General features: G+C 38.4%; 1 protein-coding gene across 1 annotated transcript; it reads right to left on the bottom strand.

Moving 5' to 3' along the window:
• Nucleotides 1-5,892: 5,892 nt before the first annotated feature.
• On the bottom strand, nucleotides 5,893-25,616 carry LOC141562404 (E3 ubiquitin-protein ligase TRIM58-like). Its single transcript, XM_074302446.1, has 2 exons — nucleotides 24,631-25,616; nucleotides 5,893-6,037 (listed from the first exon to the last, which is right to left on the bottom strand). Exons 1-2 carry the CDS (start codon nucleotides 25,614-25,616, stop codon nucleotides 5,893-5,895), a joined length of 1,131 nt encoding a protein of 376 aa, XP_074158547.1.
• Between the last annotated feature and the right edge of the window lie 1,976 nt (nucleotides 25,617-27,592).

Below are 27,592 nucleotides of genomic sequence, written 5' to 3'. Positions count from 1 at the left end.
TAAAATAGTTTCTTGGGAGTCTGATTGGTATAGCACTAAATAAATAGATTAGTTTGGGGAGTATTGTCATCTTTATTATATTCGCTCGGCCTATCCAAGAGCACTGAATGTCTTTCCAATTATTTAAATCTGATTTTATTTTTGTGGCAAGTGTTTTGTAATTTTTCTCATATAATTCCTGACTTTTCTTTGGTAGATGGATTCCCAAATATTTTATACTCTCAACATTTGTTTGGAATGGAATTTCTCTTTGTATCTCTTGCTGTTGCATTTTGTTAGTGATATATAAAAATGCCGAGGATTTATGTGGATTTATTTTGTATCCTGCCACTTTGCTGAAATTTTGAATTATTTCTAGTAGCTTTTTAGCAGAGTCTTTGGGGTTCTCTAAGTATACCATCATGTCATCTGCAAAAAGTGATAGTTTAATTTCCTCATTTCCTACTCTAATTCCTTGAATCTCTTTCTCGGCTCTTATTGCCGAGGCTAGCGTTTCTAGTACTATATTGAATAGTAATGGTGATAGTGGGCAACCTTGTTTCACTCCTGATCTTACTGGGAAAGGTTGCAGTTTATTTCTATTGCATATTATGCTTACTGACGGTCTTAAATATATACTCCTGATTATTCTAAGGAATAATCCATTTATTCCTATACTCTCAAGAGTTTTTAGTAGGAATGGATGTTGGATTTTGTCAAATGCTTTTTCTGCATCTATTGAGATGATCATATGGTTCTTATTAATTTGATTATTAATATGGTCAATTATATTAATAGTTTTCCTAATATTAAACCAGCCCTGCATTCCTGGAATAAATCCTACTTGATCATAGTGTATTATCTTGGAGATGATTTTCTGAAGTCTTTTTGCTAATATCTTATTTAAGATTTTAGCATCAATATTCATTAAGGAGATTGGTCTATAATTTTCTTTCTCAGTTTTCGGTCTACCAGGTTTAGGTATCAGTACCATGTCTGTGTCATAAAAGGAATTTGGTAGGACTCCTTCATCCCCTATTTTTTCAAATAATTTATATAACATTGGGGCTAATTGTTCTTTAAATGTTTGGTAGAATTCACATGTGAATCCATCTGGCCCTGGGGATTTTTTCCTGGGGAGTTGATTAATAGCTTGTTCTATTTCTTTTTCTGAAATGGGACTATTTAAGCAATTTATCTCCTCCTCTGTTAATCTAGGGAGCCTATATTTTTGGAGGAAGTCATCCATTTCACTTAAGTTATCAAATTTATTGGCATAAAGTTGGGCGAAGTAACTCCTTATTATTTCTCTAATTTCCTCTTCATTGGTGGAAAGATCCCCCTTTTCATTTGTAAGACTATCAATTTGATTTTCCTCTTTCTTTTTTTTGATCAAATTTACCAAAGGTTTATCTATTTTATTGGCTTTTTCATAAAACCAACTCTTGGTTTTATTTATTAATTCAATAGTTTTTTTACTTTCAATTTTATTGATTTCTCCTTTTAATTTTTGTATTTCGAGTTTAATTTTTGGTTGGGGGTTTATAATTTGGTCTTTTTCTAGCCTTTTAAGTTGTAAGCCCAATTCGTTAATCTTCTCTTTCTCAATTTTCTTCAAATAAGCCTCTAAAGATATAAAATTTCCCCTTATTACCGCTTTAGCTGCATCCCAAAGATTTTGATATGATGTCTCATCATTATCATTATCTTGGGTGAAATTGTTAATTGTTTCTATAATTTGCTCTTTCACCCAGTCATTCTTTAAGATGAGATTATTCAGTTTCCAATTACTTTTTGGTCTATTTACCCCTAACTTTTTACTGAATGTAGCTTTTATTGCATTGTGATCTGAGAAGAAGGCATTTATTATTTCTGCCTTCCTACATTTAATTTTGAGATCTTTATGTCCTAGTATATGGTCAATTTTTGTATAGGATCCATGAACTGCTGAGAAGAAAGTATATTCCTTCCTATTGCCATTCAGTTTTCTCCAAAGGTCTATCATACCTAGTTTTTCTAATGTTCTATTTACTTTTTTAATTTCTTTCTTGTTTGTTTTGTGGTTTGATTTGTCTAAATCTGAGAGTGCAAGGTTGAGATCTCCCACTATTATAGTTTTACTGTCTATTTCTTCTTGCAGTTCTCTTAACTTTTCCTTTAGAAAGTTAGATGCTATACCACTTGGTGCATATATGTTTAGTATTGATATGGCTTCATTATTTATGCTACCTTTCAGCAGGATATAGTTTCCTTCCTTATCTTTTTTAACGAGATCTACTTCTGCTTTTGCTTGATCTGAGATAAGGATAGCTACCCCTGCTTTTTTGGCTTTACCTGAAGCATAATAGGCTCTGTTCCAACCTTTTACCTTTACTCTGTATGTATCTCCCTGCTTTAAGTGTGTTTCCTGTAGGCAACATATTGTAGGGTTCTGCTTTTTGATCCAATCTACTATCCGTCTCCGTTTGATGGGATCGTTCATCCCATTTACATTTACAGTTAAAATTACTAATTCTGTATTTCCTGCCATCGTATTATCCCCAGATTATGCTTTTTTCCCTTGACCCCCCTGATCCCCCTCCCCGATATTTAATTTACAGACCCCCCTTGTGACGCGCAACCCTCCCTCTTTTTTTTTTTTTTTTTAGGATCCCTCCCCTCTCCCTCCAAGTCCCTTCACTTATTCTCCTTTTCCTTTCCCCTTTTCCTCTCCCCCCTTTTAATGAGGTGAGAGAAAATTCTCTGAAAAACAAATATGTTAATTATTTACTCTTTGAGCCTCTTCTGATGAGAGTAAGATTCACACAATGATTCTCCCCCTCACTAAGTTCCCTCAGATATGGTGTATTTTCTATGTCTCTTCCTGGGATGTAGTTTCCCTCTTTTTATCACTCCTTCCCCTTTTTCTGAACCGACCTCCTTCCCTTTACTACACCCCCCTTTTTTTCTTTTATATCAGTAAAATCAAATTATCCTTGAGTATTTTTTATATACCCACAACAAAGTTACAGTTCTCAAGGGTTCTGTGTACCTTTTTCTGTTTCTCTTCAGTCTTGTGGATGTAGATCAAATTTTTTGTTTAAGTCTGGTTTTTTTCTTAGAAACATATAGAATTCCTCTGTTTCATTGAATGACCATCTTCTTCCATGGAAAAAGATGCTAAACTTAGCTGGGTAGTTCATTCTTGGTTGCAGTCCTTGATCTTTTGCCTTACGGAATATCAGGCTCCAGGCCCTTCTATCTTTTAATGTGGAGGCAGCCAGATCTTGGGTGACCCTTATTGTGGCACCTTGGTATTTAAATTGTTTTTTTCTAGCTGCTTGCAGGATTTTCTCCTTTGTGTGGTAATTCTGCAGCTTAGCCACAATGTTCCGTGGTGTTCTTTTTTTAGGGTCTATTTCAGAAGGAGTTCGATGGATTCTTTCCACATCTACTTTCCCTTCTGTTTCTATTATCTCTGGACAGTTCTCTTTGATAATTTCCTGTAAAATAGAATCTAGGCTCTTTTTTTGGTCATAGTTTTCTGGGAGTCCAATAATCCGCAGATTATCTCTCCTAGATCTATTTTCCAGGTCTATAGATTTTCCCAGTAAGTATTTGACGTTGTTCTCCAGCTTCTCATTTTTTTTGTTTTGTTTGACTGATTCTTGGGTTCTCTGTGAATCATTCATTTCTATTTGTTCCATCCTGACTTTTAAGGAGTTATTTTCTTCTTTCACAGTTTTTAGTTCTTTTTGTAAATGCCCAATTTCGTTTTTAAATGAATTATTTTGCTCTATTGAATTTTTTTCCATTTCCCTAATTTTTTTTTTTTTTTGAGAATTATTTTCTTTTTCCAATTCAGAAATTCTATTTTCTTGGGACTTTTTTATCTTTTCCAATTCAGAAATCCTACTTTCCTGTGTTTTTTTAACCTTTTCTAATTCACTAATTTTGTTTCCCTGCATCTCCTGTGAATTCTTTATTTTTTCCAACTCCAATTTCATAGCTTCCCTTTCCTTTCCCCATTTTTCTTCGATCTCCCTCAATTTTTTTAGAGCTTCTTCTAGGAGAGAGTTATGTGATGGGGGGCAGGAATCGTTCCCCTTTAGGTTGTTATCTTCTGAATCTTTGCTGTTAACTTCCTCGGGGTTGGATACCCGCTCTTTCTCTGTATAGAAGGAATCTATAGTTTTTCTAGCTTTTTTGCTCATACTTAAAAAAAATCTTTTGGGGTCTGTCCCTGGGGTAGGAAATTATTTACTTCTTTACCAGCTTCCTCCCAGACCAGATGGATGCAGCGGCCCCTGTGCCGGAGCTAAGATAGAGCTCTGGGAGAGAGTTCCCCACCCCCTCCCTGGAAGTGCCTCAGAGGTGATTAGCACTACTGTGCTTCAAGGGCGTAGAATAGTGAAGACTGCAGGAAGCCCAGGCTATGTGTCCGGGTGGGGAGTGGATGTCTGCAGCAGGTGACGTGAGAAGCCCCTGTGCTCAAACTGGAAGTGTCTGCCAGAAACCGCGGTCCCTAGTTCAAAGGTTCCGCTTCTCTGGGACTTCCTGGAGCTGAGTTCCACTCCCTCCAGCTAAGCTAGGCCGTGTGTGTTGCCTTGGGCCGTATCCACCCACTTGTCAGTCTCTTAACTATTCTCAGGAGGTAGCTGAGGCCACACCCCCTGGTGCCGATTCTTTGCTGAGTCACCCCCCAGGATCGGGGAAAATCTAATTTGAGTTTTAAAATATTTTGGCTTTCTCTTCTGAACTGCTAAATAATTAGCAGAGAAGAGCTAACAGCCTGTGCCAGATTCCTTTACCTCAGTGGCTTCTCTGATCCCAGAGCCCTTCCCAGCGCAATGGGCGCAGTGTGCCCCTACCCCACTGTCTGTGCTGGTCTTTCTTATTCCTCCCCTGAGAACTGACCTTTCCTGTTGAAACTCCAGATTCTCTTCAGCTGGTAAGTCGTGCTTCCAGTCCTTGTGGTATCTATCAGTCCTGAGCTAATTTTGAGACTTAATTTATCTAATTGGTTGTGAGGGAGTGAGGACGTTCACTGAGTCGTGTGTTTCTTCTCCGCCATCTTGGCTCCGCCTCTCCGCCATCTTGGCTCCGCCCATGCAATAAATTCTGAGAGAAAATATGGAGCTCAAGCAGCTGTGTGCCTCCTCTCCACCATCTTCCATTTTCTCGTACTTAAAACTGTGAAGTTGGGGTTACCTCCTGGAGGCCTCAGAATCACCCAGAGTCAGGATAAGCAAAAGACCTTGGTCTTCAGAAGGAGAAGTGAAGGGGATCGACAAAACTGCCACAAGCTCTCCACCTACCAAACTCCCTTCTCCACATCATCCTTCAAAGTGACTATGGCTTGTCTCACACCATCCCCTAATCCCTGCTATGATTATCTGTATACACCAAAAGATCGAGCTAGTACAGAATAGTGAGAAGGGCCATTTTTCCAAGCATATGCTAGTAGAGTATTGTCCCATAGGTAATTACCCTTAGGTGCTAGGTGATCTGATTCCAGTGCACCTATTCAGAATTTCAGCCCTTTACATAAAACCACAAAGATTTAAATACTATCTTCACTTCTACCTTTGAAGTTTTCTTATCCAATAAATAGCTGCTCTTGAAATGGCTATGGTGTCCTATTAGACATAAAGGAAATTCCTGAAAAAGAGAGCTCTTGTTCTCAGCTCATACATTGTTGTTTCCCAAAAATTTCTCCTCCAAAAATTTTGATGGCTACCCATGGAATGAATGTTATAGGATTCAGGTAAGGTCTTCTCACTAAGGATATTGAAATCCTATTTTTTTGACTGATACAGATTATCCCAGCAAATGAGAACCCTTCAGGACCTCATGCTAGATCTCCAGGAAGCAGAGGGCCAAGCCAATGTGGATCTGCTCCGGGATGTCAAGCAGTTGCTGGAAAGGAGCGAGTCAGTGTTGTCCCAAAGGGCCAAGGCGCTTATCCCAGAGCTCAGAGTGTCCTGTCCCTGGCATGATAGAGATGCTCAACCGCTTCAGAGTGCACATCAGGTTGGATCCTGCATCAGCCAGTCCTTGCCTGATGGTGGCTGAGGATCTGAGGAGTGTAAGAGCTGGAGAAGGCTGGCAGGTGGACACCCACCCTGGTGATGACGGGCATCTTCACATGGTCCTTGCTGAGCAGGCCTTCAGCTCAGGGAGACGATACTGGGAGGTGGATGTGACAGGATTACCTCAGTGGATGCTGGGGATCCACACCCCCTGCTTGAAGAGACAAAGTGGTGGCAGCAAGACCCATTGTCCCTCTGTGTTCTTTCTGAGACAGGAAGGAAGAGGATTGCTTTTTGCAATCCTACTCTGGATCGCTGGACCACAGACTTAAAAGCCCTAGGACCCTACCTAGAATACCTTACTGGCATTCTGGCCTTTTACAATGTTCTGCAGAGTTCTCTTATTTATCAGTTACCTGATATTTCATTTGTAGCCCCTGTTAGACCCATGTTTTCTCCTGGCCCCCCACTTCCAGGAACAAAGCCTGCTCCCATGACTCTCTGTGCACTGGATTCTCATCTTTGTTCTTGCTGCTATTCGTCTCTCTGAGCATTCCAACAAGGAGGAATTCTCAGCCCACCACTAGGCTCCCAGGCTGGTGTTTTTCCATTTCCAAACTTCCCCTGCAAGACAAGGAGCATCACCAACTTGTAGATGGCTTGCCTTTCACCCTGCAAGCTGAAGAGGACTCTTCCCAAGTATGTTGTGCCTTCTGATTGGCAGTGTATTCTGCTTATGAAATTTCAAAACATAGCAATTCTTTTTCAGCAGTTAAAAAAAAAATAACAACACACATGAGGACTGTGGCTTTTATAGTCTTCCTAGAATTTGTCAAAGTTCTTCGAAAGCCATGGATTTCAAGCTATTTCACTCCAATGTCACTTGAATTACTGTTAACTTATCTTTTACTCCATTCAATAAAAATGTGAAATGAATTCTAGATTTTGGTGTGCTTCTTTGTATCTTTCTTGTTGTGCATTTCTTTCCTTTGTGTTAAGCTCTTTGTTTCCTCATTTGGGGTTTTCTTGGCAAAGTTATTTGTTACAATGAATTTAACTTTGCTAAAATTATCTTTATCTCTTCAAGGAATCTAAAGAATTTTAAGGAATCTAAGAAACGGCTTGCTGGTTTCTCTCTGCCCCTTCTTGCCTCTGCCCCTTCCACTAATTGTTTTTAATTTGCCTCATACATTATAAAAATTTGAGTCACATTATTATTGCCACCCTAAAGAATTTTGGGGTCTTATGGACCTCAGAAAATTGATATGAGTAGAAAATCAATGCTAATATGGACATTAATGTCTTTGACCTTGTTCCATTTGACTGGATATCTTATGGATCTGAATGAAAATTACAATTTGAAATTTTGTTCAGGTTCAAATGACAGGCAATTGGTGATTAGGTGTTATTGCCCAAAATAAAGACTGAAACAAAAAACATCAAAGAATAAGGAAAAGAAATCACTTACACAAATATTTTGGGAGTACTTTTATTGGTGGGGAACAAGAAGCTGGAAATCAAAAGGGGTATATATCACTATGCACTTTATGGTCTCAAGATGCAATAGAATACACTTGACACATAAAAAAATGATGAAGAGTTTCAGGAAATAATGTGAAGTCTTCCCATTTGGGCATCTATATAAGATAAGAAATATACATAGAATTTATTCTCCCCTCACCCCACAGGAGCTCACTGATGAGGAGTAAATTGGGGCTCTAAGTCAAGATGTATCAGCTCTTCTCCTCCTGAGTCTGATTAACCTCTCTCTCTCCAAAGTAACCAAGGGTAGGTTCAGTAACAAATGAATTTGCTACTCAATGCTGTATCAAAACAAAGTCTTTATTGATAGTAAAGGGATAGACAGGCATTTGGCCTCCAGGAAGACCAAACTGCCTGGCAAGGGAATGCCAGTTGGCAGGTACAAGGCTGGTGTAGACCGAGTGCAAGGATTCCATTTTTTAGAATTTCCTTTTATGCATAACTAGGATCATCAAAACAACATTTGCACAGATATGTTATCCAAAATGTTGCCGAGATATTTGTAAATAAGACAGGAATTTCTCTTAATCATTTGTATCTCAAATTATCTCTTTTTACCCTTCCTCAGACAAAAATTTCCTGTTAATTATTTTTATCTTGAACTATCTCCCTTTTTTTTTTTTTTTTTTGACATTATCATTTCCCCCTCTCAAATAATAGGACACAAATTCTTTTGGGGTCAGGGAAAATGGGCGTTGAAGATCATCTAGCTGCTTTGTGCTGGAAAGGGGCGTTGAAGGGGGGGGGGTTGATGTCTAAAAAGCAATAGCCATAGTATTAACAATTCCCATTCTAAATTTTAAGCACAGTAATAGATAACCCAGACAAGTTTGCTGTTCCACTTCCTAACCATAACATAATTATTTACTGAAAATTCTTCCTCCCAAGATACTAAATGTTCTGGTTACCCACAGAAGGAATGCTATAGAATTCAAGTAAGGTCTTCTTCTCACTAAAGATGTTGAAATCCTTTCTTTTGGACTGAAACCTTTTCCTTTTTATAGGATATAAACTGACAGAGAGACTACAACTCGTCTGAAGTGAAAAAAAAAAAACAAAAACAAAAAAAATGTGCTGTCACAATTGTCCCTGGCTTCTCAGAGAAGAAATACCTTGCCTATATATTTGGAAGTGTTCAAGCTGAGGATATCATAATTAAGAAAATTCTTTATTGAGGCATAGTCCCAGATAAAGGGATTGAAGAAGTCTAGGTCAAGGGGGCAGCTAGGTGGCACAGTGGATAAAGCACCAGCCCTGAATTCAGTAGGACCCGAGTTCAAATCTGGTCTCAGACACTTAACACTTCCTAGCTTCATGACCCTGGGCAAGTCACTTAACCCCAGCCTCAAAAAAAAAAAAAAAATTAGACTTTTACTGTAGTTTAAGAGGCACAGGACTACAAAAGTGAACCTCTAGGAACCTCTATTCTATGAACCTCATAGAATTTTGAAATCTATGGACCTCATAGAACTTTAACAAATTCTAGGAAAGCTATGAAAATGATGGTCTTCATAGGAGTTGATGTTAATTTTTAAATTTCTGGAATACAATTGATGTTGTAAAACTTCATAAATACATGGGATCCACTCAGAACAAGAAGGCACAAAACACTTGGGAATGGTCCCCTTTCAGCTTGCAGGGTAAATGGCAAGCTATCTAGAAGTTGATGATATTCATTTTCTTGCAGGGAAAGTTTGGAGATGGAAGAACTCCAACCAAGAAGCCTAGTGGTAGGTTGAGAGCTCCTCCCTGGAGAAATGTTCTGAGAGATGAATAGCAACAAGTACAAAGATGAGAATCACCTAGACAGAGATGAAACTAAGTTTTGTTCCTAGAACTGGAAGCCAGGAATAAAGATAGGTGTAACAGGTATTATGAATGAAATTTTTGGTAATGGATAAAGAAGAGAACTCCAGAGAACATTGTAAAAAGCGAGAATGCCAGTTTGATATGCTAAGTAGGGCGCTATCCTGGGAATATGGCCCTTCAGTCTGTGGTTCAATGTTCCAGGATACTATTGTAAACAGTAATCCTCTTTCTTCTGGCCACATCACAGGAAGAACAGAAGGACAATGAGTCATGCTGCCACCACTTTGTCTCTTCAGGTGTGTGTAAATCCCCAGTATCTACTGAGGTAATTGTTATATCAACCTCCCAATATTGTCTGCCTGTGCTGAAGGCTTTCTCAGAAAGGACAATGGGAAGATTAGAGTCATCACCAGGTTGGGTGTCCACCTGCCAGCCTTCTTAGAAAGGACTGGGTGATGGAGGATCCATTCTGATGTCCCCTCTGAATCAGGTGAGCATCTATCATTTCAGAGATGGGACACATTCTCTACTATGGAATAATGGCTTTGGCATTTTGGGATAATTTTGATTCACTCCTTCCCAGCAACCGCTTGACACCCAATAGCAGATCCAGATTGGGTTGGGAATCTGCTTCCTCTAGATCTAGCCTGAAGTCCTGAAGGGTTCTCCTTTGCTGAAATACTCTGCCCTGCTCTTCTTGCTTTTTCCTTGGAAGACAATGAGATTCCTCCTCCATCAGAAGGCAGTGCAGTTTGTATAATTCTCCTATGATCATTTCCTGTCAGTCAACAACAGTTCTCTCCTCTCAGCAAGAAGTTTCTCTGCTTCCTCAAAGTGCTTCTCCAAGCAACTCTGAATGTGCTAGAGCTTCTTCCTGAAATTGGGAGCAGCTTGTTCTACAGGAGAGATCCTGTGAGCCCCATGCTCTGGGGTTTGGAATCATCTCACACAGTAATGTCTAGTCATCTTCACAAAAGAACTTGAAGACTTTGTGTGTGTCACACTGCTTCTGTCCTCCATTACTCTGCAAAAGCTGGGAGCTGAGCTGTTTGCCCAATTCAGTCAGCTATGCTAGGTACCTGTTGATTAATGGGAAGTCTCTGACCTGAGAGCTGCATTCAGGTCAAGAGAAAGTTGTAGCTCTTCAGATTGAGAGACATGCTGGGCAAAAGCTGTGCCCACTCCTGATGGTTGACTGGCTGAGAAGTAGCGTCAAAAGATGGTACAAGTGATCTTACTCTGTAATTTTATATGTGTACAAAGTGTTTTGTATTTTTGCTCATATAATTCTTGTCTTTCCCTTGGCAGATAGATTCCCAAATATTTTATACTATTGGCAGTTACTTTAATGGAATTTCTCTCTGTAGCTCTAACTGTTGGATTTTGTTAGTGATATATAAGAATGCTGATGACTTATGTGGGTTTATTTTGTATCCTGCAACTTTGCTAAAGGTGTGGATTATTTCTAATAGCTTTTTAGTAGAATCTCTAGGGTTCTATATACCATCATATCATCTGCAAAGCATACTAGTTTGGTTTCTTCATTACCTATTCTAATTCATTTCATCTCTTTCCCTACCCTTATTGCTGAAGCTAGCATTTCTAATACTATCTTGAATAATAATGATGATGGTGATAAGATCACTCCTAATCTTATTGGGGTTGGTTCCACTTTATCCCCATCACATATGATGTTTACTGATGGTTTTTAATAGATGCTCCTGACTATTTTAAGGAAAAGTCCATTTTTCCCTAGACTTTCAAGTGGTTTTCACAGGAATGGACATTGGATTTTATCAAATGCTTTTTCCGCATCTATTGAGATGATCATATGTTCTTTGTGAATTTGGTTACTGATATAGTCAATTATGCTAATAGCTTTCCTAATATTGACCCAGCCCTGCATTCCTGGTAAAAATCATAGTTGGTTATGGTCTGTTATTCCAGGGATGATTTTCTATAATCTTTTTGCTAATATTTTATTTAAGATTTTAGTATCAATATTCATTAGGGAGATTGATCTAGAATTTTCTTTATCTGTTTTCTACCTACTTCCCTGCCACCTAAGAAAGGCAGATCATGGATTGTGAAAAATGGAGTGAATATTTAGTAATTTCATATATCTAATTGGTTTTTCCATAAGTTGAGCTCTCCTATGCTGATCAGTTCATCACTAATTTAGAAATAACTTTCCATTGCTAATGGGAATGTTTTGGGAAGCTGGTCCTGATAGAATATCAGGAATTCACAGACACCCTAATATCAATCCATTGATTTTGGGGGTGGGCAGGAATTTCATTTATGCCTAGTTAAGGAGCTTTGCTCTAGATTTATAATCCTATGATTGACCAAATATGAAAGCAGTACACATGAATATTTGGCAAGAATTCATTCAATGAGTCAACATTATTTAGAACTACCTTAACTTCTGTGGAAAGGCTCTTTCCTCATGCTGCCTTTTTATTGGAGATAAAACTTGGTAGATGATTCATCCCTCTTCATAGCAATTCTAAAATTGATAATTCTGGCATAGAATTCTTCAAACACCTTATCTTGGACTTGGGACTTAGCCTCAATAAGGAATCCTCTTAATACAATATCCTCAGCTTGAACTCTTCCAAATATATAGGCAAGGTATTTCTTCTATGAGAAGCCAGGGACAATTGTGACAGCCCTTTTTTTTTTTTCTCTTCAGACAAGTTGTAGTCAATTGCATCTCTCTGTCAGTTTATATCCTATGAAAAGGAAAAGATTTCAGTCCAAAAGAAAGGATTTCAACATCCTTAGCGAGAGGAAGACCTTACTTGAATTCTATAGCATTCCTTCTATGGATAACCAGAACATTTAGTATCTTGGGAGGAAGAATTTTCAGTAAATAATTATGCTATGGTTAGGAAATGGAACTGCAATCTTAGCTGAGGACTAGAGCTTTCTTTTTCAAGCATTTCCTTTTACTCTAATACACCCCCATATCTGTTTAGATGAAATCTGTTTGTAGGATAATAAAGGTTTCAAGGGAGAGGTGAAGGTAGTATTTTAGTCTCTGTGGCTTTTAAGCAAGGCAAAATGGCCCAGTAAATCATGTGAATTCTTTCTCCTTATAGTAAAGGTCAGAATAGCTCCAGTTATAAGAATAATTTCCTAAATTTGGAATGCCCAGATTTCTCCAGTTCTCATGAATTAAATTATGCCTTCATTACCTAAGTCTACATTAGATGCTCTTGATAAATTCATGGGACAGTACAATTAGTTAAAAGTCAAGTTCTATAGTGTCTTCAATCTCTCAAAGTAAATAGTTTCATCAATGTCACCAGCTTTTATTTCCCCAAATTTTGTCACTTCTGTAGTCCATCATGTTGAGAAGAAATAATGAAAGGAAATTATATCTCCATCTGTCTATTGACCTGGGGCCATAAGTTCTTGAGATGCAGACAAATATTCTCCAAATATTTGAAGGTTTTATGTCTTAACACAGATCTTTCTGAGGAATCTCTTCATTTCACAGGGCTGTCAAGGCCTAAGTATCTAATAAAGTCTTATCTCCAAGGAGCCACTTTCTAGTTGTATATCATAAGTTCCTGGATTTTGATTTCATTTCTAAAATATAGTCTAAGATAATAGATATGGAAGAGATCTTATAGAAGTCAGCACAACATAACTTCCTCTTACTAGGCAGAAATGAAAGAAGTTAGAAAATGAGCTTTCTAAGAGTATAAAGAAAGCATAAGGAATGGAAAATGGTTTACACCTCTGATTTACAAACTTCTTTCTCCTTGGACAACTATATCCTTCAGTACCTAGTCTTTCTTCTTTATCTTATATAATTTGGGAAAGAGGCACATGGTGATTCCTTACTAAAAATCATTCTCTACAGAGACCCTTAGGGAATTTCTCCTCTTATTTCCTCTTGTTTTCTGCTTTTCATCAATGAGTAAGAGTTGATAAGAATTTCCTATGCCCCAATGCCCTGCAACTTAGAAGCTCAGCAGTAAGGTCTATGACTATGACTATGACTATGACACCAGGATGGCAATCCAGCATACGGTCCCAGTGCATGACTTGCTGGAGCAGCTTCAGTCTTGTCCCCGTTCATGGCCCCAAAATGACCAATATGTACAAAAAATATTCCTAGCAGCTCTCTTCTCAAGACAAAAGTAATTGGAAATTGGAGGGATGGCCACTTGTGATACAATATTATCATTCTATGTAAAATATTGAGCAGGATGCTCACAGGAGGAAAAAAAAAACCACCTGGAAATTCTTTTATGAACAAAGTGAAATATATTGTATAAAAAAGAATAGCAATGTTCTAGCTTTGTTATTCTCAGTAGAGCAATCATCCACACCTATTCCAAAGGACTTAGGATGAAAAATCATATCCATACCCAAAGAAGAAACTGATTATATCTGAATCAAACTGTCATTCATTCTCTCCTCTCTCTCTCTCTCTCTCTCTCTCTCTCTCATTATTTAATTTTTCTTGAGGATTTTTATTTTAATGAGGGTAGAAGATCTATGTTTTCTTTCACAACTTGACTTTTGAGAAATGTTTTGCGTAACTTCACATGTGATTTCTTAATTGTGGGTGAGGATAAGGAAGAGTGCCTAGAACTTAAACATCTATAAAACAAATGTAAAAAAAAATGTTTCTAATATTACTAGGGGGAATTATTAAGTAAATAAATACCTAAGTCTGATAATAAGAACATGCCTGCCTGACTGGAAATGAATCAGAAATATGTGTCTAAGCTCTCCAGTCTTCCTCAACATCTTTGCCCTCCATGTATTCCAGGGTGCAGTGACAATGGCCTCCTTGTACTCAGAGAGGCTCTTCTATCCACACATTTCTTTATCACTGGAATTCTTTTAATGCTAGGAACTCACTTTGTCCTTGTCACTACCTGATGAGTTCCCAACATCCTTCCAACTCCAGATAAAATCCTCCAATCTATGAGCAGTGTTTTCCCAATTTTTTTTTCATGTTAGTCTCTTCTTCCTCTTGATTATACTCAATTTAATTCGTATATCTCTTGGCCAAACGTGTCTCTTTTCATGTTTTCTTTTTCATTAATCTGAGAGATCATTAAGGGCTGAGGCTGATTCTGTCTTTTAATTTCTCCCCACCAATTGTCACAGTACTTAAAATATAGGAAAAGCTTAATATGTGATTATTACTGTGAGAGATGATGGTGGAAGGATCATGTGATTCACTATTTTCCAAGTACTCTTTCAAGGCCACTCTGTGATCAATTCATACTATTGCTTAGCAAACTCTTTACTTCTCAAAGTCTATTTATCAAATGTGTCCTATCCGGTTAATCTCCTTTTCCCTTAAAATCTCATTTTTCTGTTTGATTGATGAAGGAGTCTTAAGACTGGGAAATAAATCAGAAAGCTGAACCAAGATGGCAGGAATAGATGTCACCTCCAATACGAGACAACTTAAGACTTAGCTCTAGATTTCAGGTCAGAAGATATTAGTTTGATGCAAATTTCTGAACTCATTTGATCACAAAAGAGGGAAAAGGACTCATACGTGTAAAAATATTTTTGCATCTCCCTTTGTGTGGCAAGAAACTTGGAATTCAGTAGATGCCCCTCAATTGGGGAATTACCTACTTAGTTATGATATATAAATGTAATTTAATATTATTGTTCTCTAAGTTATTATATACAAGGTGATTTCAGTAAAGCCTGGAAAGACTTACATGAGGGTCAGCTAGGTGGTGTAGAAGATAGAGCAAAGCCTTGAACTCAAGAGGACCTGAATTCAAATCTGGCCTCAGGCACTTAACACTTCCTCAGTGTGTGACCCTGGGCGAGTCCCAACCCCAATTGCCTCAGCAAAAAAAAGAAAGAAAGAAAGAAAGAAAACAAACAAAGAAAACGTACAGGAAATGATGCTAAGTGAAGTGAACAGAATCATGAGAACATTAGACAGTGTAAGAACAAGATTATGTGCCAATCAACTGTGATAACCTTGGCTCTTTTCACCAATGAGTTGTTTTAAGGCAATGCCAGGAAACTTTTGATGGAAAGTTCAATCCACATTCAGAGAGGAAAAGAAAGGCTGAATATGATGTAAGCATAGTATTTTCACCTTTGTGTTGTTGTTTGGCTTCTGGTTTTGTTTTGTTTTTTCCCCTTTGAATCTGCTTTTTTTGCTCAGCATGATGAATATGGAAACATGTTTAGAGAAATTGCACCTGTATTGCAATTTACCCTATATTGAATTGCTTGCTGTTTTGGGGAGAGGAAAAGGGAAAGGAGAAGGAGAAAAATCTGGAACACAAAATCTTGCAAAAATTAATGTTGGAAATTATATGTATATGGAAAAAGAAAATACCATTAAATGATTAATAATAATAATAATAATAATAATAAAGTGGATATTCACTTAAGTGCTTTAAAAAAATTGAATGCCTTAGTGGCATGTGATAAGTGAGATACTACTTATGAACCTCCATTTCCTCACTTTTCAAACAAGTCAATTAAGTCTGGGAGGCTTTTAATGAAAATTATCTGTGATTGGGGATATTCAATATATTATTGAGGGAGGTATCTTGATACTTACATTCCATACCACAGCCCAGACCAGAAGTTGCTCCTTCTCTTTTAATACAATTTTCTGAACTATTTTGACCTTTCTGTGAAAGATTTCCATCTTTTTCTACATCTTCTTTTGTAAAGAAAGAGGAATAAACAGGAAATTTCTTTCCTCAGCCTGAGTTCTGTGACCTACTTGAAACTAAGAAACTCAATAACCCTGATAAGCTGGTACTATTTCATTGATTTGTTAGGAAGAGTCACCAAAGGAAAGACTGTTAGGTTCTTACTAAGTGCTAAGTCAGTACTTGACAATTCTCTAGTTCCAGCCATGACTGGGAGTTTTACTTGTGAATTTCTGGAGAAGAGCTTCCATGCTTAGGAGGAGCAAGTTCATTGGTTGAAGTAATTTTTCCCAGAAGCCTTTGCATTATCCCACACCCATTCTCTGGGAGGATAAAAGAGGGAAGTCACACTCTGGACCAGAGTTAACAGCAACTGTCTAGAGACGACAGTTCTCTAGAGGAAGAAGAATCTGTCTGAGAGATTTGAGTTGACACAGCAGATCTCCTCCCAGAGAGCAAACAGCAGCTCCTGGAGACAACAGCACATTACAAAAGACCATGAACCCATTCTGACATAACAGTATTCAGATCTAAGTGATAAGCTAATGCAGAAACAGCGAAATTGTGCATGGACAATCAGTGCCATTCCTGAAGGAGTAGGGTCTTATTCCTATCAGAGAACAGCTTCTGGTCTTCCCTGTGTATCTCACATATGGCTTCCCCTTCAGGGTACATGGCAATATCAAATTGATGACCTCTTAACTGAGAAAATTCCCAGCATGTATTACAACAAGAAGATGGAGAGGTATTTTTCCTTAAGCAAGACATGCAGATTATATGTCCACATTCAACTGTGATTAGCTTAATGACTTCATTCAAGCAGTTAACACAAAGGCCCTCTTGTACTGCATCAACCATGATTCTGAAGAGAGAAAATGAGGCAGTGTAAGAATACTTCTATTCCTTCATTTCTGAAGTTTTAAAAAGCACATTTCAAGAACACCTTAGCAAGCAAAATCATAATTGATGATATCCCCCATAAACCTGGAGAAAGTCTCTCACAAGTATAGACTCCATCACTTAGAAAGATAGACACAATAATATGTAATAACATCTAGTTTCACCTTAGACATTTATGATGCATTTCATACATGATTTTTTTGGTCCACACAAAACCCCCATCAAGTACATGAAATTGTCTGCATGGTGGGTAGGGAACTGTAGGATGAGAGGCCAAGTGACTTGCTCAGAACCAGCAAAGCTCTTCTATTTCCAAAGCTGTATGAGATAATTTTGATACTCTTATTCAAATCAATCAGTATTGAATCAATTTGTTGAGATTTTATGAGTATCAGTGATTGTATTAGTGAATCAAACAGAATGATTAAGTTTCTGTTAGGATAAGAATTAATCCTCCTTGAAGATTATATTTATTATGTTTCTCAATTACCTTCCTATTGTTAGTAATGTAATAATTACTCCCCTCCTTGACTTGGGAAATGCTGTAATAAGATGCACTTGCTAGTGCAATAGCTCTCTCTCCTATGAACCACTACTAACCACTCCCTATTGATCTTTATTTCAAGCTCACAACTTCCTTAGACTATAGGATAGCATTGGTTAAACCCTAGGGGCTCTTGACTTGTAGAATGCCCTGAGATGTTGTTGAAAGTGTGTTAGGGCCTTTGGATCATCTAGAATTTATGACCTGTGGAAAGTCTCATGACCTATAAAAAGGTCTGCTGATATAATTATTTTTGATAGACATCCCTATCATTTCCTCACTTCTGGAATTGAGGAAGCAGTAAATTGTAATGTGTCCTATTTTTAGTACTCTCTCAAGTATAAAAAAGTAGCTAGCACCAAGAGGAGGGACCTCTGATAGTGAGGAAATCTTGGATCCAACTAAATTCAGGTCCTCTGCATTCACTGATGAATTGATTAATCATACTTGGAGTTCTCCATTACTTTTGTAATCTTCTAGCCTATAGTAGCCATTAATCAGTCAACATTTATTAAATGCCAGCTATTTGCCAGTTACTGTGCCAGAGAGTTTACAAATATCTTCTCATTTGATCAGCACAATGACTTAGGGGATTTCATTTCCCTAATCATGCTGTCAGGAAACTGAGGTAAATAGAGGTTAATAACTTGCCCAGAATTAAACAGCTAAATACATATGAGACTGGATATTGGAAGTAGGTCTTCCTGATTCCAGGCCCAATGCTGTACCCATTATGCCATTTATGTAATAAAATAAGCATAATAATTAATTATAGCAATAAATAATGATAGATAAACCATTCTGTTACAAAGGGAAAATAAGAAATTTGGATGCAGAAAGTATGCTGAAATTCTAGTACTGAATTTGGCCAAGTCGCTAAAAAAAATCTCTTCTGTTCTGTTTCTCCCTGTGTAAATGAAATGATGAAATTAGATGACCTCTTAGGTTTCCAGCACTTTCTCAATTGTAGATCTTCAATAACAACAACAAAAACTCTCTTTAGAGGGACACCCACTTTGGGCATTCTCTTGAGCCTCTAAGCATCTGACATCCAGGTTGTGAATATGTCTTAAATTAGAGCAGCACACAGTAAGTAGGATCTAGGGCTTATGTTTTCCCCACATATTTCCCCACCATTATACTCTGTGTGGAGTACTGGGATGCAGCAATTGTAAAATATAAGATAGTTTGTTCCCTCCAAAAAAAAAAAAAAAAAAAATTTCTAATTTGTCATCCTGGTATTTTCCATTTCCCTTAGACATACAATTAATCTCAGTGTTCACTCATTAACCAATTCATTCTGCTTATTCTGAGATTAATGAAATATTTTCCCTCCTTTTCTAGGACCTCAAATTGGTCCCAGTCAAGCTCCATATTCCACACTGCCCATCTTCTGCTCATATCCACTACTTGACACTGTGTGATTGGGAATCCTGGGCCGCCTTCTCTGTAATAATACTACCAACCCTAAGACTTGAGTAAATGGTGAATCAGTGTACGCACTGGGAAAGTGAAGGGAAATTTCAAATGGTGTGAGGTGAGAAAAAGCAGAGAAGCCTCATCTCTCAGAAAATAGTCTAAAACTTGTAAAGAAATATAAGATGAAGGAAGTTCTTTGTGGGTGAATCAACTACTGGGTTCTGTGGGAATTGTGAGAAAATGTCAGAGCACTGGTTGAACCTGCCACCATGTAGCCTAGAAAACATATCTGTTGCCTAGAAACAAAATTTTTTAAATATTTAAATCAGAACTTAGTTTACCCTGACCAGATGCCCAGCCAGATATGAAGATTTGCAAGAAATGTTAAGAGTTTCCCTTAGGTACACATCTCAAAGATTCATGTGGCTTATTTGAAAATGCCTCCTAGCTGGCCAGGTAGCTTCTCTTTTTTTCTTCCTTGTTTGAATCCTATATTATGTATAATTTACAGAAAATCGGTGGCAACAGCCATCCAACTTTTTAAGTTTCCCTTCTGCTGGAAGGCTTAAACTTCTTTTTAAATTATTTTAGCTCTAGATTTTGTTCTCAATCAATAGAGGCAGGAGGAGAAAAGATGGGTTTGGAATTGCTAACTTTTGAGTGATAGACAATTAAGTATAAGTGGTAGAATGATTACCATCCCCAGCTGAGGACATAATTGAAAGTAAATAACAACAATCAGTAGTGGATTCATTCAGCATGCTCTCCTAACTTAAATTCTTTTGATTCTTTTAAAAGAATTGATGGATAAAATCTGAAATAACCAAGGAAACAAAGGTTGCCATATACATTTATTGTGTAATACATGACAACTGCAGAGCAAATCTGGACCAGTCCTCCTCAGCCTGGCACTTGACCCCTTACAGGGGAAACATTTTCTGAATTAAAAAAACCAAGTAGGAAGATATAAAACAGGATATGGAGGGGAAGAGGGAAAAGGGGAAATTCCTTGATTTGGTAGAGGTGGCCCAACTTCTAAATCACTTGGCAATGCAATGAAGTTTTCTCCCAATTCTCACCATTGAACAGTGTTCTGAGTAGTTAGAAATTGAAGTGGATCCCTAATTAAATAGAAAGGGAACTGAGCTACCTCCAGAACTGAGTCACAACATAAATTCAGTGTGGTGTATTGAATTCCAATAATTCTTTTGAAAAGTAAAGAAAAGTAAGACTTATTGACAGTGAAGTAGAGATAATTTCCAGTTAGGTACTATTTGCACTAGTTGATATCTATAGGGAGGATCTTCCAATTTTATCATTCTGTATTTGTCACCTGCTGAAAGTCCAAAGCCAAGAACATACTAAGGCAGGCTAGCTGCTTTCTCAAAAGTGTGAACATCATCATACTCACTGCTAATGCTATCCCAGGTGAAGTTCAGCAAGTTCCAGAACAAAACTTATGGCAGAAGAGGTGGTCCTGTGAAATCTAATAATTAATTGAATTTATATCTTATGTGGTTCATGTGAATTTCCACCTTGTGTTGGAAGGGGTAAAATTTAAATAAATGACATATTTTGAATGAATCATTTAAAAAAAGGTTTCTAGTTTAGGAAACTTATTTCCTTTTCTGAATTTCAGAATTGGGTCCATTTGTAAGAAACTAGCAGGTAAATATTTCAGTGACAATGGAATGCTACAGCATGACTTAATCTAACAGTGCTGATAAACTTCCTAGGACACTAGCCTTTTTGGGTTTTCTATTAGGGGGTTATGATGTTTAACTGAGTTGATTAAGGAGATGTCCCAACTATAGGTGTCTTCAGGGATGTGGATATTCAATGTGAATTTCAAATCCACTTGGTGAGAATGTGGTTCTAGTTTATTTAGTAATTTGCTAAACTTGAACACTGGTATTTTTATTTTATTTATTTTATTCTGAATGTAAGGAGGGGGAGTTTTTTAAATAATATAACAAAATACAGGTATCTTGAAATTTTCTTTTTGGGGGGAGCTAGGTAGCACAGTGCATAGAGCACTGGCCTTGAAGTTAGAAAGACCTGAGGTCAAATTTGACCTCAGACACTTAACACTTCCTAGCTGTGTAACCTCGGGCAAATGACTTAACCCCAATTGCCTCAGGGAAAAAAAAAAAAAAAAGAAATTTTCTTTTAAAAATTATTTTCTTCTCTTTCTGCCCTCCTCCTAGAAATGGCTAATATTAAGCACAAACATATTTATGGGATGAGATGTGAACCCCATTATATTCACCATTAATGCTATCACAAGTGAATTTTAGGAAGTATCAAAACAAAGCTTATGGCAGTACAGGTGTTACTGGGGAATCTAATAATGCATTGAATGTACATGTTATGGCACATCACATGAATTTAAATTTGTTTTGGAAGGGGATGAATTCAGAGGAAGTACCCAGAGAGAATCATTAAAAAAAATAATTAATCTTATTTCTTTTTCTGAACTTCTCACTTGGGTCCATTTTCAAGAAACTAGAAGGGAAAGGCTAGACTTTATTTTTTCATTTTCTTCAGCTCAGAATATTTTGTATTTTCCGTCATTAGGCAAGCAATTCTGATCAGAAAAAGAAAAGACAGAAGGAGGAAAAATGTCACTTTCTAAACTTAATTGTCATAAATATCAAATTCATTCAGTATTTCATGCCATTAATCCAATTTTTGTCCAAAAAATGGAAGGACAGATCATTTTCTCTTGGATTCATCCATGGATATTCATTCCAGTCATACTGAAATTAATGAGATATTTTCACTCCTTTTATAGGTCTTTAAATTGGTCCCAGTCATGCTTGATATTCCACATTGGCCATCTTCTGCTCATGCACTCCTACTTGACACTGAGTGGTTGGGAACCCTGGCCTTCTCTGTAGGAGCACTACCAACCTCAAAAGACTTGAGCAAATGGTGAAATAATGTGTGCACTGGGAAAGTGAAGGGTACTTTCAGAGGGTGTGAGGTGAGGAAAAGCAGAGAACAAGCACCTCTCAGAAAATGGTCTAAAACTTTTGAAGACATATAAGAAAAGTTCTTTGTGGGTAAATCAAATAAGGGGTTCTGTGGGAAGTTTGAGAAAACTTCAGAGCTCAGGTGGAACCTGCCACTAGGTAGCCTACAAAACATGTTGCTCAGAGACCTGATTAACTTAATGTTTAAATCAGAACCTGGATTGCCTGTCCACATGGCCAACAGGTAAGAAGATTGATGCAAGAAACATTGGGAAGTTTCCCTGGTTGTACAGCCAAACCATTCATGTGTCTTATCTGCAAATATTTCCAAGCCGGCCAAGCAACTTCTGTTTCTTTCTTCCTTTGTTTGAATCCTATATCATATGTAAGTTACAGATATTCAGTGGCAAAGGCCAAACCAACTTTTTGACCCTCCCCTCCATGGGAAGACTTAATAAACTTCTTTGTAAATTCTGTTAGTTGTGGATTTTGTTCTCAGTCAGTAGAGGCAGGAGGAGAGAAGAGAGGTTTGGCATTGCTCCTTTATGAGTGACAGATAATTAACTAGAAATGGCAGAATGATTACCATCCCCAGCTGAGGACATGTTGAAATTAGATACCTCCAATCAGTAGTGGACTCATTCAGCATATTCTCCTATCTTCAATTCTTTTGGTTCTTTTGAAAAGAATGTGATGGATAAAATCTGAAGCAATGCAAGAAACAAAGATTGCAGTATAGATTTATCACTTAATACATGTTAATTGCAGAACACATCAGTAGCAGGCCTCCTCAGCTGGGCACTTGGCCCCATTACAAGGGAGCCACTGCTTTTGAATAAAAGTAAACAAGGAAGAAGACATAAAACAGGATAGAGATAAGGGACTTCCAAAGTTGGGAGGGAGAGAGGGGAAAGTGACAATTCCTTGGTTTAGTAGAGGTGGTCCAACTTCCTAACCTCAGGGGACTAGGTTCAAACAATGCAACTAAGCTTTCTCACAATCCCCAAAAACTGAACCATTTTTTTCTTAGTAGACAGAAAATGGAATTAGGTCCCTCATTAAACAGAAAAGGAACTGAGCTCCATCCAGAACTGAGTCACAGAATAAACTCAATGTGGTTCACGTAATTCTAATAATTCGTTCAAATAATCAAGAAATGTTAAGATGTATTGATTCTGCAACAGGGGTCACTCCCAGTTAGGATGGACTAATTAATATCTATAGAGGGGACCTTTCCACTCTGTCATTCTGTGTTTGTCCTATGATGAAAAGTTCAAAACCAAGAACAAACTCAGCTGTGGCAGTCACTTTCCCAGAAGTAAGAACTCCATGGTACTCACTGCTAATGCAGTCACCAGATAGTGAATGTCAGAAGTATCAGAACAAAGTTATGGCAGACAGGTGGTCCTGGGAATTCTTATATTGAATGGAATTCACATCTTATACTGGACTAGCCAAATTTTCACCTTGTGTTGGAAGGGGTAGAATCGAGAGGAAGCATGCCTAAGTGAACATTTTTATTATTTAAAAAAAAAAAAAAGTTTCTTATTGTAATTCTCTCCAAGCCTCCCTGTATTCCTCCTGCTGATCATTTCTTACAGAGCAATAATATTCCATAACCTTCATATACCATAATTTACCCAACCATTCTCCAATTGATGGACATCCATTCATCTTCCAGTTTCTAGCGACAACAAAAAGAGCTGCCACAAACACTTTGGCACATACAGGTCCCTTTCCGCACTTTAGTATTTCTTTAGCTTATGAGCCCAGTAACAGCAATTCTGGGTCAAAGGGTATGCACAGTTTGATAACTTTTTGGGCATAGTTCCAAATTGCTCTCCAGAATGGCTGGATTCTGGAAAGTTAAATTAATTGTAATAAATAACTTTGCCAAGAAAACCCCAAATGAGGAAACAAAGAGCTTGACACAAAGGAAAGAAATGCACAACAAGAAAGATATAAAGAAGCACACCAAAAGCTAGAATTCATTTCACATTTTTATTGAATGGAGTTAAAGATAAGTTAACAGTAATTCAAGTGACATAGGAGTGGAATGGCTTGAAATCAATGGCTTTTGAAGAACTTTGATAAATTCTAGGAAGACTATGAAAGCCACAGTCCTCATGTGTGTTATTTTTTTTAACTGCTAAAAAAGAATTACTATGTTTTGAAATATCATAAGCAGAATCCACTGCCAATCAGAAGGCACAACATACTTGGGAAGAGTCCTCTTCAGCTTGCAGGGTGAAAGGCAAGCCATCTACAAGCTGGTGATGCTCCTTGTCTTGCAGGGGAAATTTGGAAATGGAAAAACACCAGCCGGGGAGCCTAGTGGTGGGCTGAGAATTCCTCCTTGTTGGAATGCTCAGAGAGACGAATAGCAGCAAGAACAAAGATGAGAATCCAGTGCACAGAGAGTCATGGGAGCAGGCTTTGTTCCTGGAAGTGGGGGGCCAGGAGAAAACATGGGTCTAACAGGGGCTACAAAGGAAATATCAGGTAACTGATAAATAAGAGAACTCTGCAGAACATTGTAAAAGGCCAGAGTGCCAAATTTGTATTCCAAGTATACTCCAATCCTGGGAATAGGATCTTTTAGTTTGTGGTTCAGTGATCCAGGATAAGATTGCAAATAGTGTCCATCTTCCTTCTTGACACATCTCAGGAAAAAGACAGAGGCATATTTAGTTATTCTCCCGGGACTTTTTATCCTCAAGTAGGTTGTATGAATCCCCAGTGTCCACTGAGGCAGCTGTGTCACATCCACCTCCCAGTACTGTATGCCTGAGGAGAAGGCCTGCTCAGCAAGGACCATGTGAAGATCAAAGTCATCACCAGGGTGGGTGTCCACCTGCCAGCCTTCTCCAGCTCTTACACTCTTCAGATCCTCAGCCACAATCAGGCAAGGACTGGCTGATGCAGGATCCAACCTGATGTCGAATCTGAATTGGTTGAGGATCTCTATCATGCCAAAGATAGGACACACTCTCACCTCTGGGATGAGAGCCTTGGCCCTTTGGGACAATGCTGACTTGCTCCTTTCCAGCAACTCCTTGACATCCCGGAGCAGATCCAGATTGGGTTGGGAGTCTGCTTCCTGTAGATCTAGCATGAGGTCCTGAAGGGTGCTGCTTTCCTGGGATAGTGTCTGCTTCTTGTTCTTTTTTTCTTGATCCATCTTTTCCAGATAATGATATAACTCCTCCCGCATGAGGGAATCCCATTCCCGGTATTCTCTGCTGATCATCTTCTCCCAGTCAATAACAGATTTCTTTTCCTTAACAAGAAGTTTCTTAGTTTCCTTAAAGTACTTCTGCAAGCATCTTTGCAGGTGCTGCATCTTCTTCCTGGAATTGGACACAGCTTCTTCTACAGGACAGTGCCTGTGAGCCCCATGCTCTGGGGCTTGACAACATCTTAGACAGAGCACGGTCTGGTCGTCTTCACAAAAGAACTCCAAGACTTCTTTGTGAATGGCACAGCGCCTCTGTCCTCCAGTACTCTGTAACAGCTGGGACCTGAGCTGTGTGCCCAGTTTAGTCAGCTCTGCTAGGCTCCCATTGAGTAATGGGAAGCCTCTGACCTGAGACACTTGCCTGCATTCAGGGCAAGAGAAAGCTGTAGCTGCTGAGCTTGGGAGACATGCTCGGCAAAAGCTGTGCCCACACCCGATGGTGACTGGCTCACAGAAGTACTTCCAACAGATGGGACACGTGATCTGGTTCTGCAATTGTTGCAGCATTTCCACAGCAGCAGCAGCCATTCTCCTCTCTCCACTTGCTTCTGTTCTGCAGCAGCTGAGATGAAGAGCCTTCACTTCTATTCAAAGCAGTGCTTCTGAGCAGAAGAAGGCTCTCCTTTTATAGCAGGTAGCCCCACCCCTCTAGAGCCTCCCTGGCAAGGTGTGAATTCCCCTGTCCCAGAATTCTGAAGTTCTACCTGATAACTCTCCCAGTTGAAAGAGCCCTGAGGACCTCAGAGTTCACACTTTTAGTTGGCTCTTTTGAATGTTTGGATTTCACCATCCTGCAGCTTTGTGGCTGTCTGTTAGGAAGAGCTTTCTTTCCCTTACCCAGCCTTACTCAATCAGTTCTGAGAAGCTCCAAAAGTCCTGTGCATTTCTCCCTTCAATCTACTTTTAGAAAGTCACAGAATTTAAGATTAAAAATGGATCTGCATGGCCATTTAGTTCAAGGAGACCACAGCCATGATGAGGGCCATCTCCAGGATCCAAGAAGGGGTATTCCTTCTCTGTTGCATCGACAGTGGCATACTTATTACTTCTTCTCTATTGCATTTTTCTCTCAGTAAAGTGTCTTCTTCCTCCTTATTCCATTCTTTCCACACTTGTCAATTAACCTTCCACAAGCAACCTGAGGATTAAAACTGTCTAAAAAAGTGTAACAGAAAAACTGATTTGCTTCTTATTTTAAACAACAGACTACCTTTTTTATAAACAGTTCAACATACAAAGCACATTAATTGAATTTTTTCGTTTATCATTTTAAATTAGTAGAACAAGACATTAAAGTGTCAACAACTTATCTGGAAAATTAATTTCCTTTCCCTAATCCTACCTTTCCTTCACAAATGGTGCACCTAGAGGACAGGGTCTGATTTGTTTATCTTTTGTCTTCTAATATCTTCCATGATGCAGGTGAAATGATAGGTGTCTAAAAGTGTTAACTGAATTGAATTCTATTGATTTTAAAAATGAGGACTCCAATGAAGGCTACAGCATTGGGATGGCTAGTGCTTTTTTTCCATTCCACTTATTGCTCCATTTGGTCAGGTATTAGATGATCTCTCTATATGTTGTTTAAGTTGTTTAAATTATCCAAGTGTTGTGAGGGCTGCTATTAACATCTGAGAATATGATGGCACAGAGAGGAGGAGCTCTACTTTGCCACAAGCATGATTTTTTTTTTGAAATCTTCACATTCTTTCTTGAAAGTGGAGAGACATTTCTCTAGAAATGAGGAACAAGGAGGCTTTAATGATTGAGAGTGCCTTGTAAAAAAAGAAGGAAGGATTCCAGTTTTGTGGAAAGGACATGGTAGGGGGTGGAGCTAAGATGGAGGAGAGCAGACACAATTCTCTGTAACCTCCTCTAACCTTCTCTCAAACCTACCCCAGATGAAGTCTCTAAACTGGTTTTGAAGTCAAAGAATCCACAAATATTTGTAGTACAATACATTTCTAGAAGGAGAAGATACCTTGGAAGAATTTCAGAACAGGTCTGTTTCAATCTGGCAGGGGGAGAGTCTGCCAAACCCAGAGCATAGTATAGGGAGACCAGGGCAAGAAGCTGGAGTGGAGAGTCAAAGTTTTGTAGCTTCCAAGACCCTGGGGATCTTGTGTGAGCCTCCTTAGGCCACTCTGTCCTGGTTGCTACCAGATGGTTTGGCAGATTTGCCTTTTGTAAAAGACAAATAATAAATCATTGATTCCATGAAGAACACCAGACCTAGTCACCATTACTGGAAATCAATCAGCAGAACTGCCCCAGGGCAGCTGTCCCTCCCTTGCATTGAACACACCTCAAGCCTTTAAAACAATGAATAAAAAACAAAAAAGAACTCAAACCTAGACAGCTTTTATGGAGAGAGAAAAACAGCCCTCAAATCCTGAGGTTCCTAAAGGCAAAGCAAGTCCAGAAGAAGCCCTAAAGAGAGATACAAGCTGATCACCATTTCACAAAACTTTCTTTGAAGATAACATAAAGGATCTTAAAAGAGA

The sequence above is a fragment of the Sminthopsis crassicaudata genome, chromosome 3, assembly GCF_048593235.1.
Source record: "Sminthopsis crassicaudata isolate SCR6 chromosome 3, ASM4859323v1, whole genome shotgun sequence".
Classification (NCBI taxonomy): domain Eukaryota; kingdom Metazoa; phylum Chordata; class Mammalia; order Dasyuromorphia; family Dasyuridae; genus Sminthopsis; species Sminthopsis crassicaudata.
This window is presented reverse-complemented; position numbering and strand designations above follow the sequence as displayed.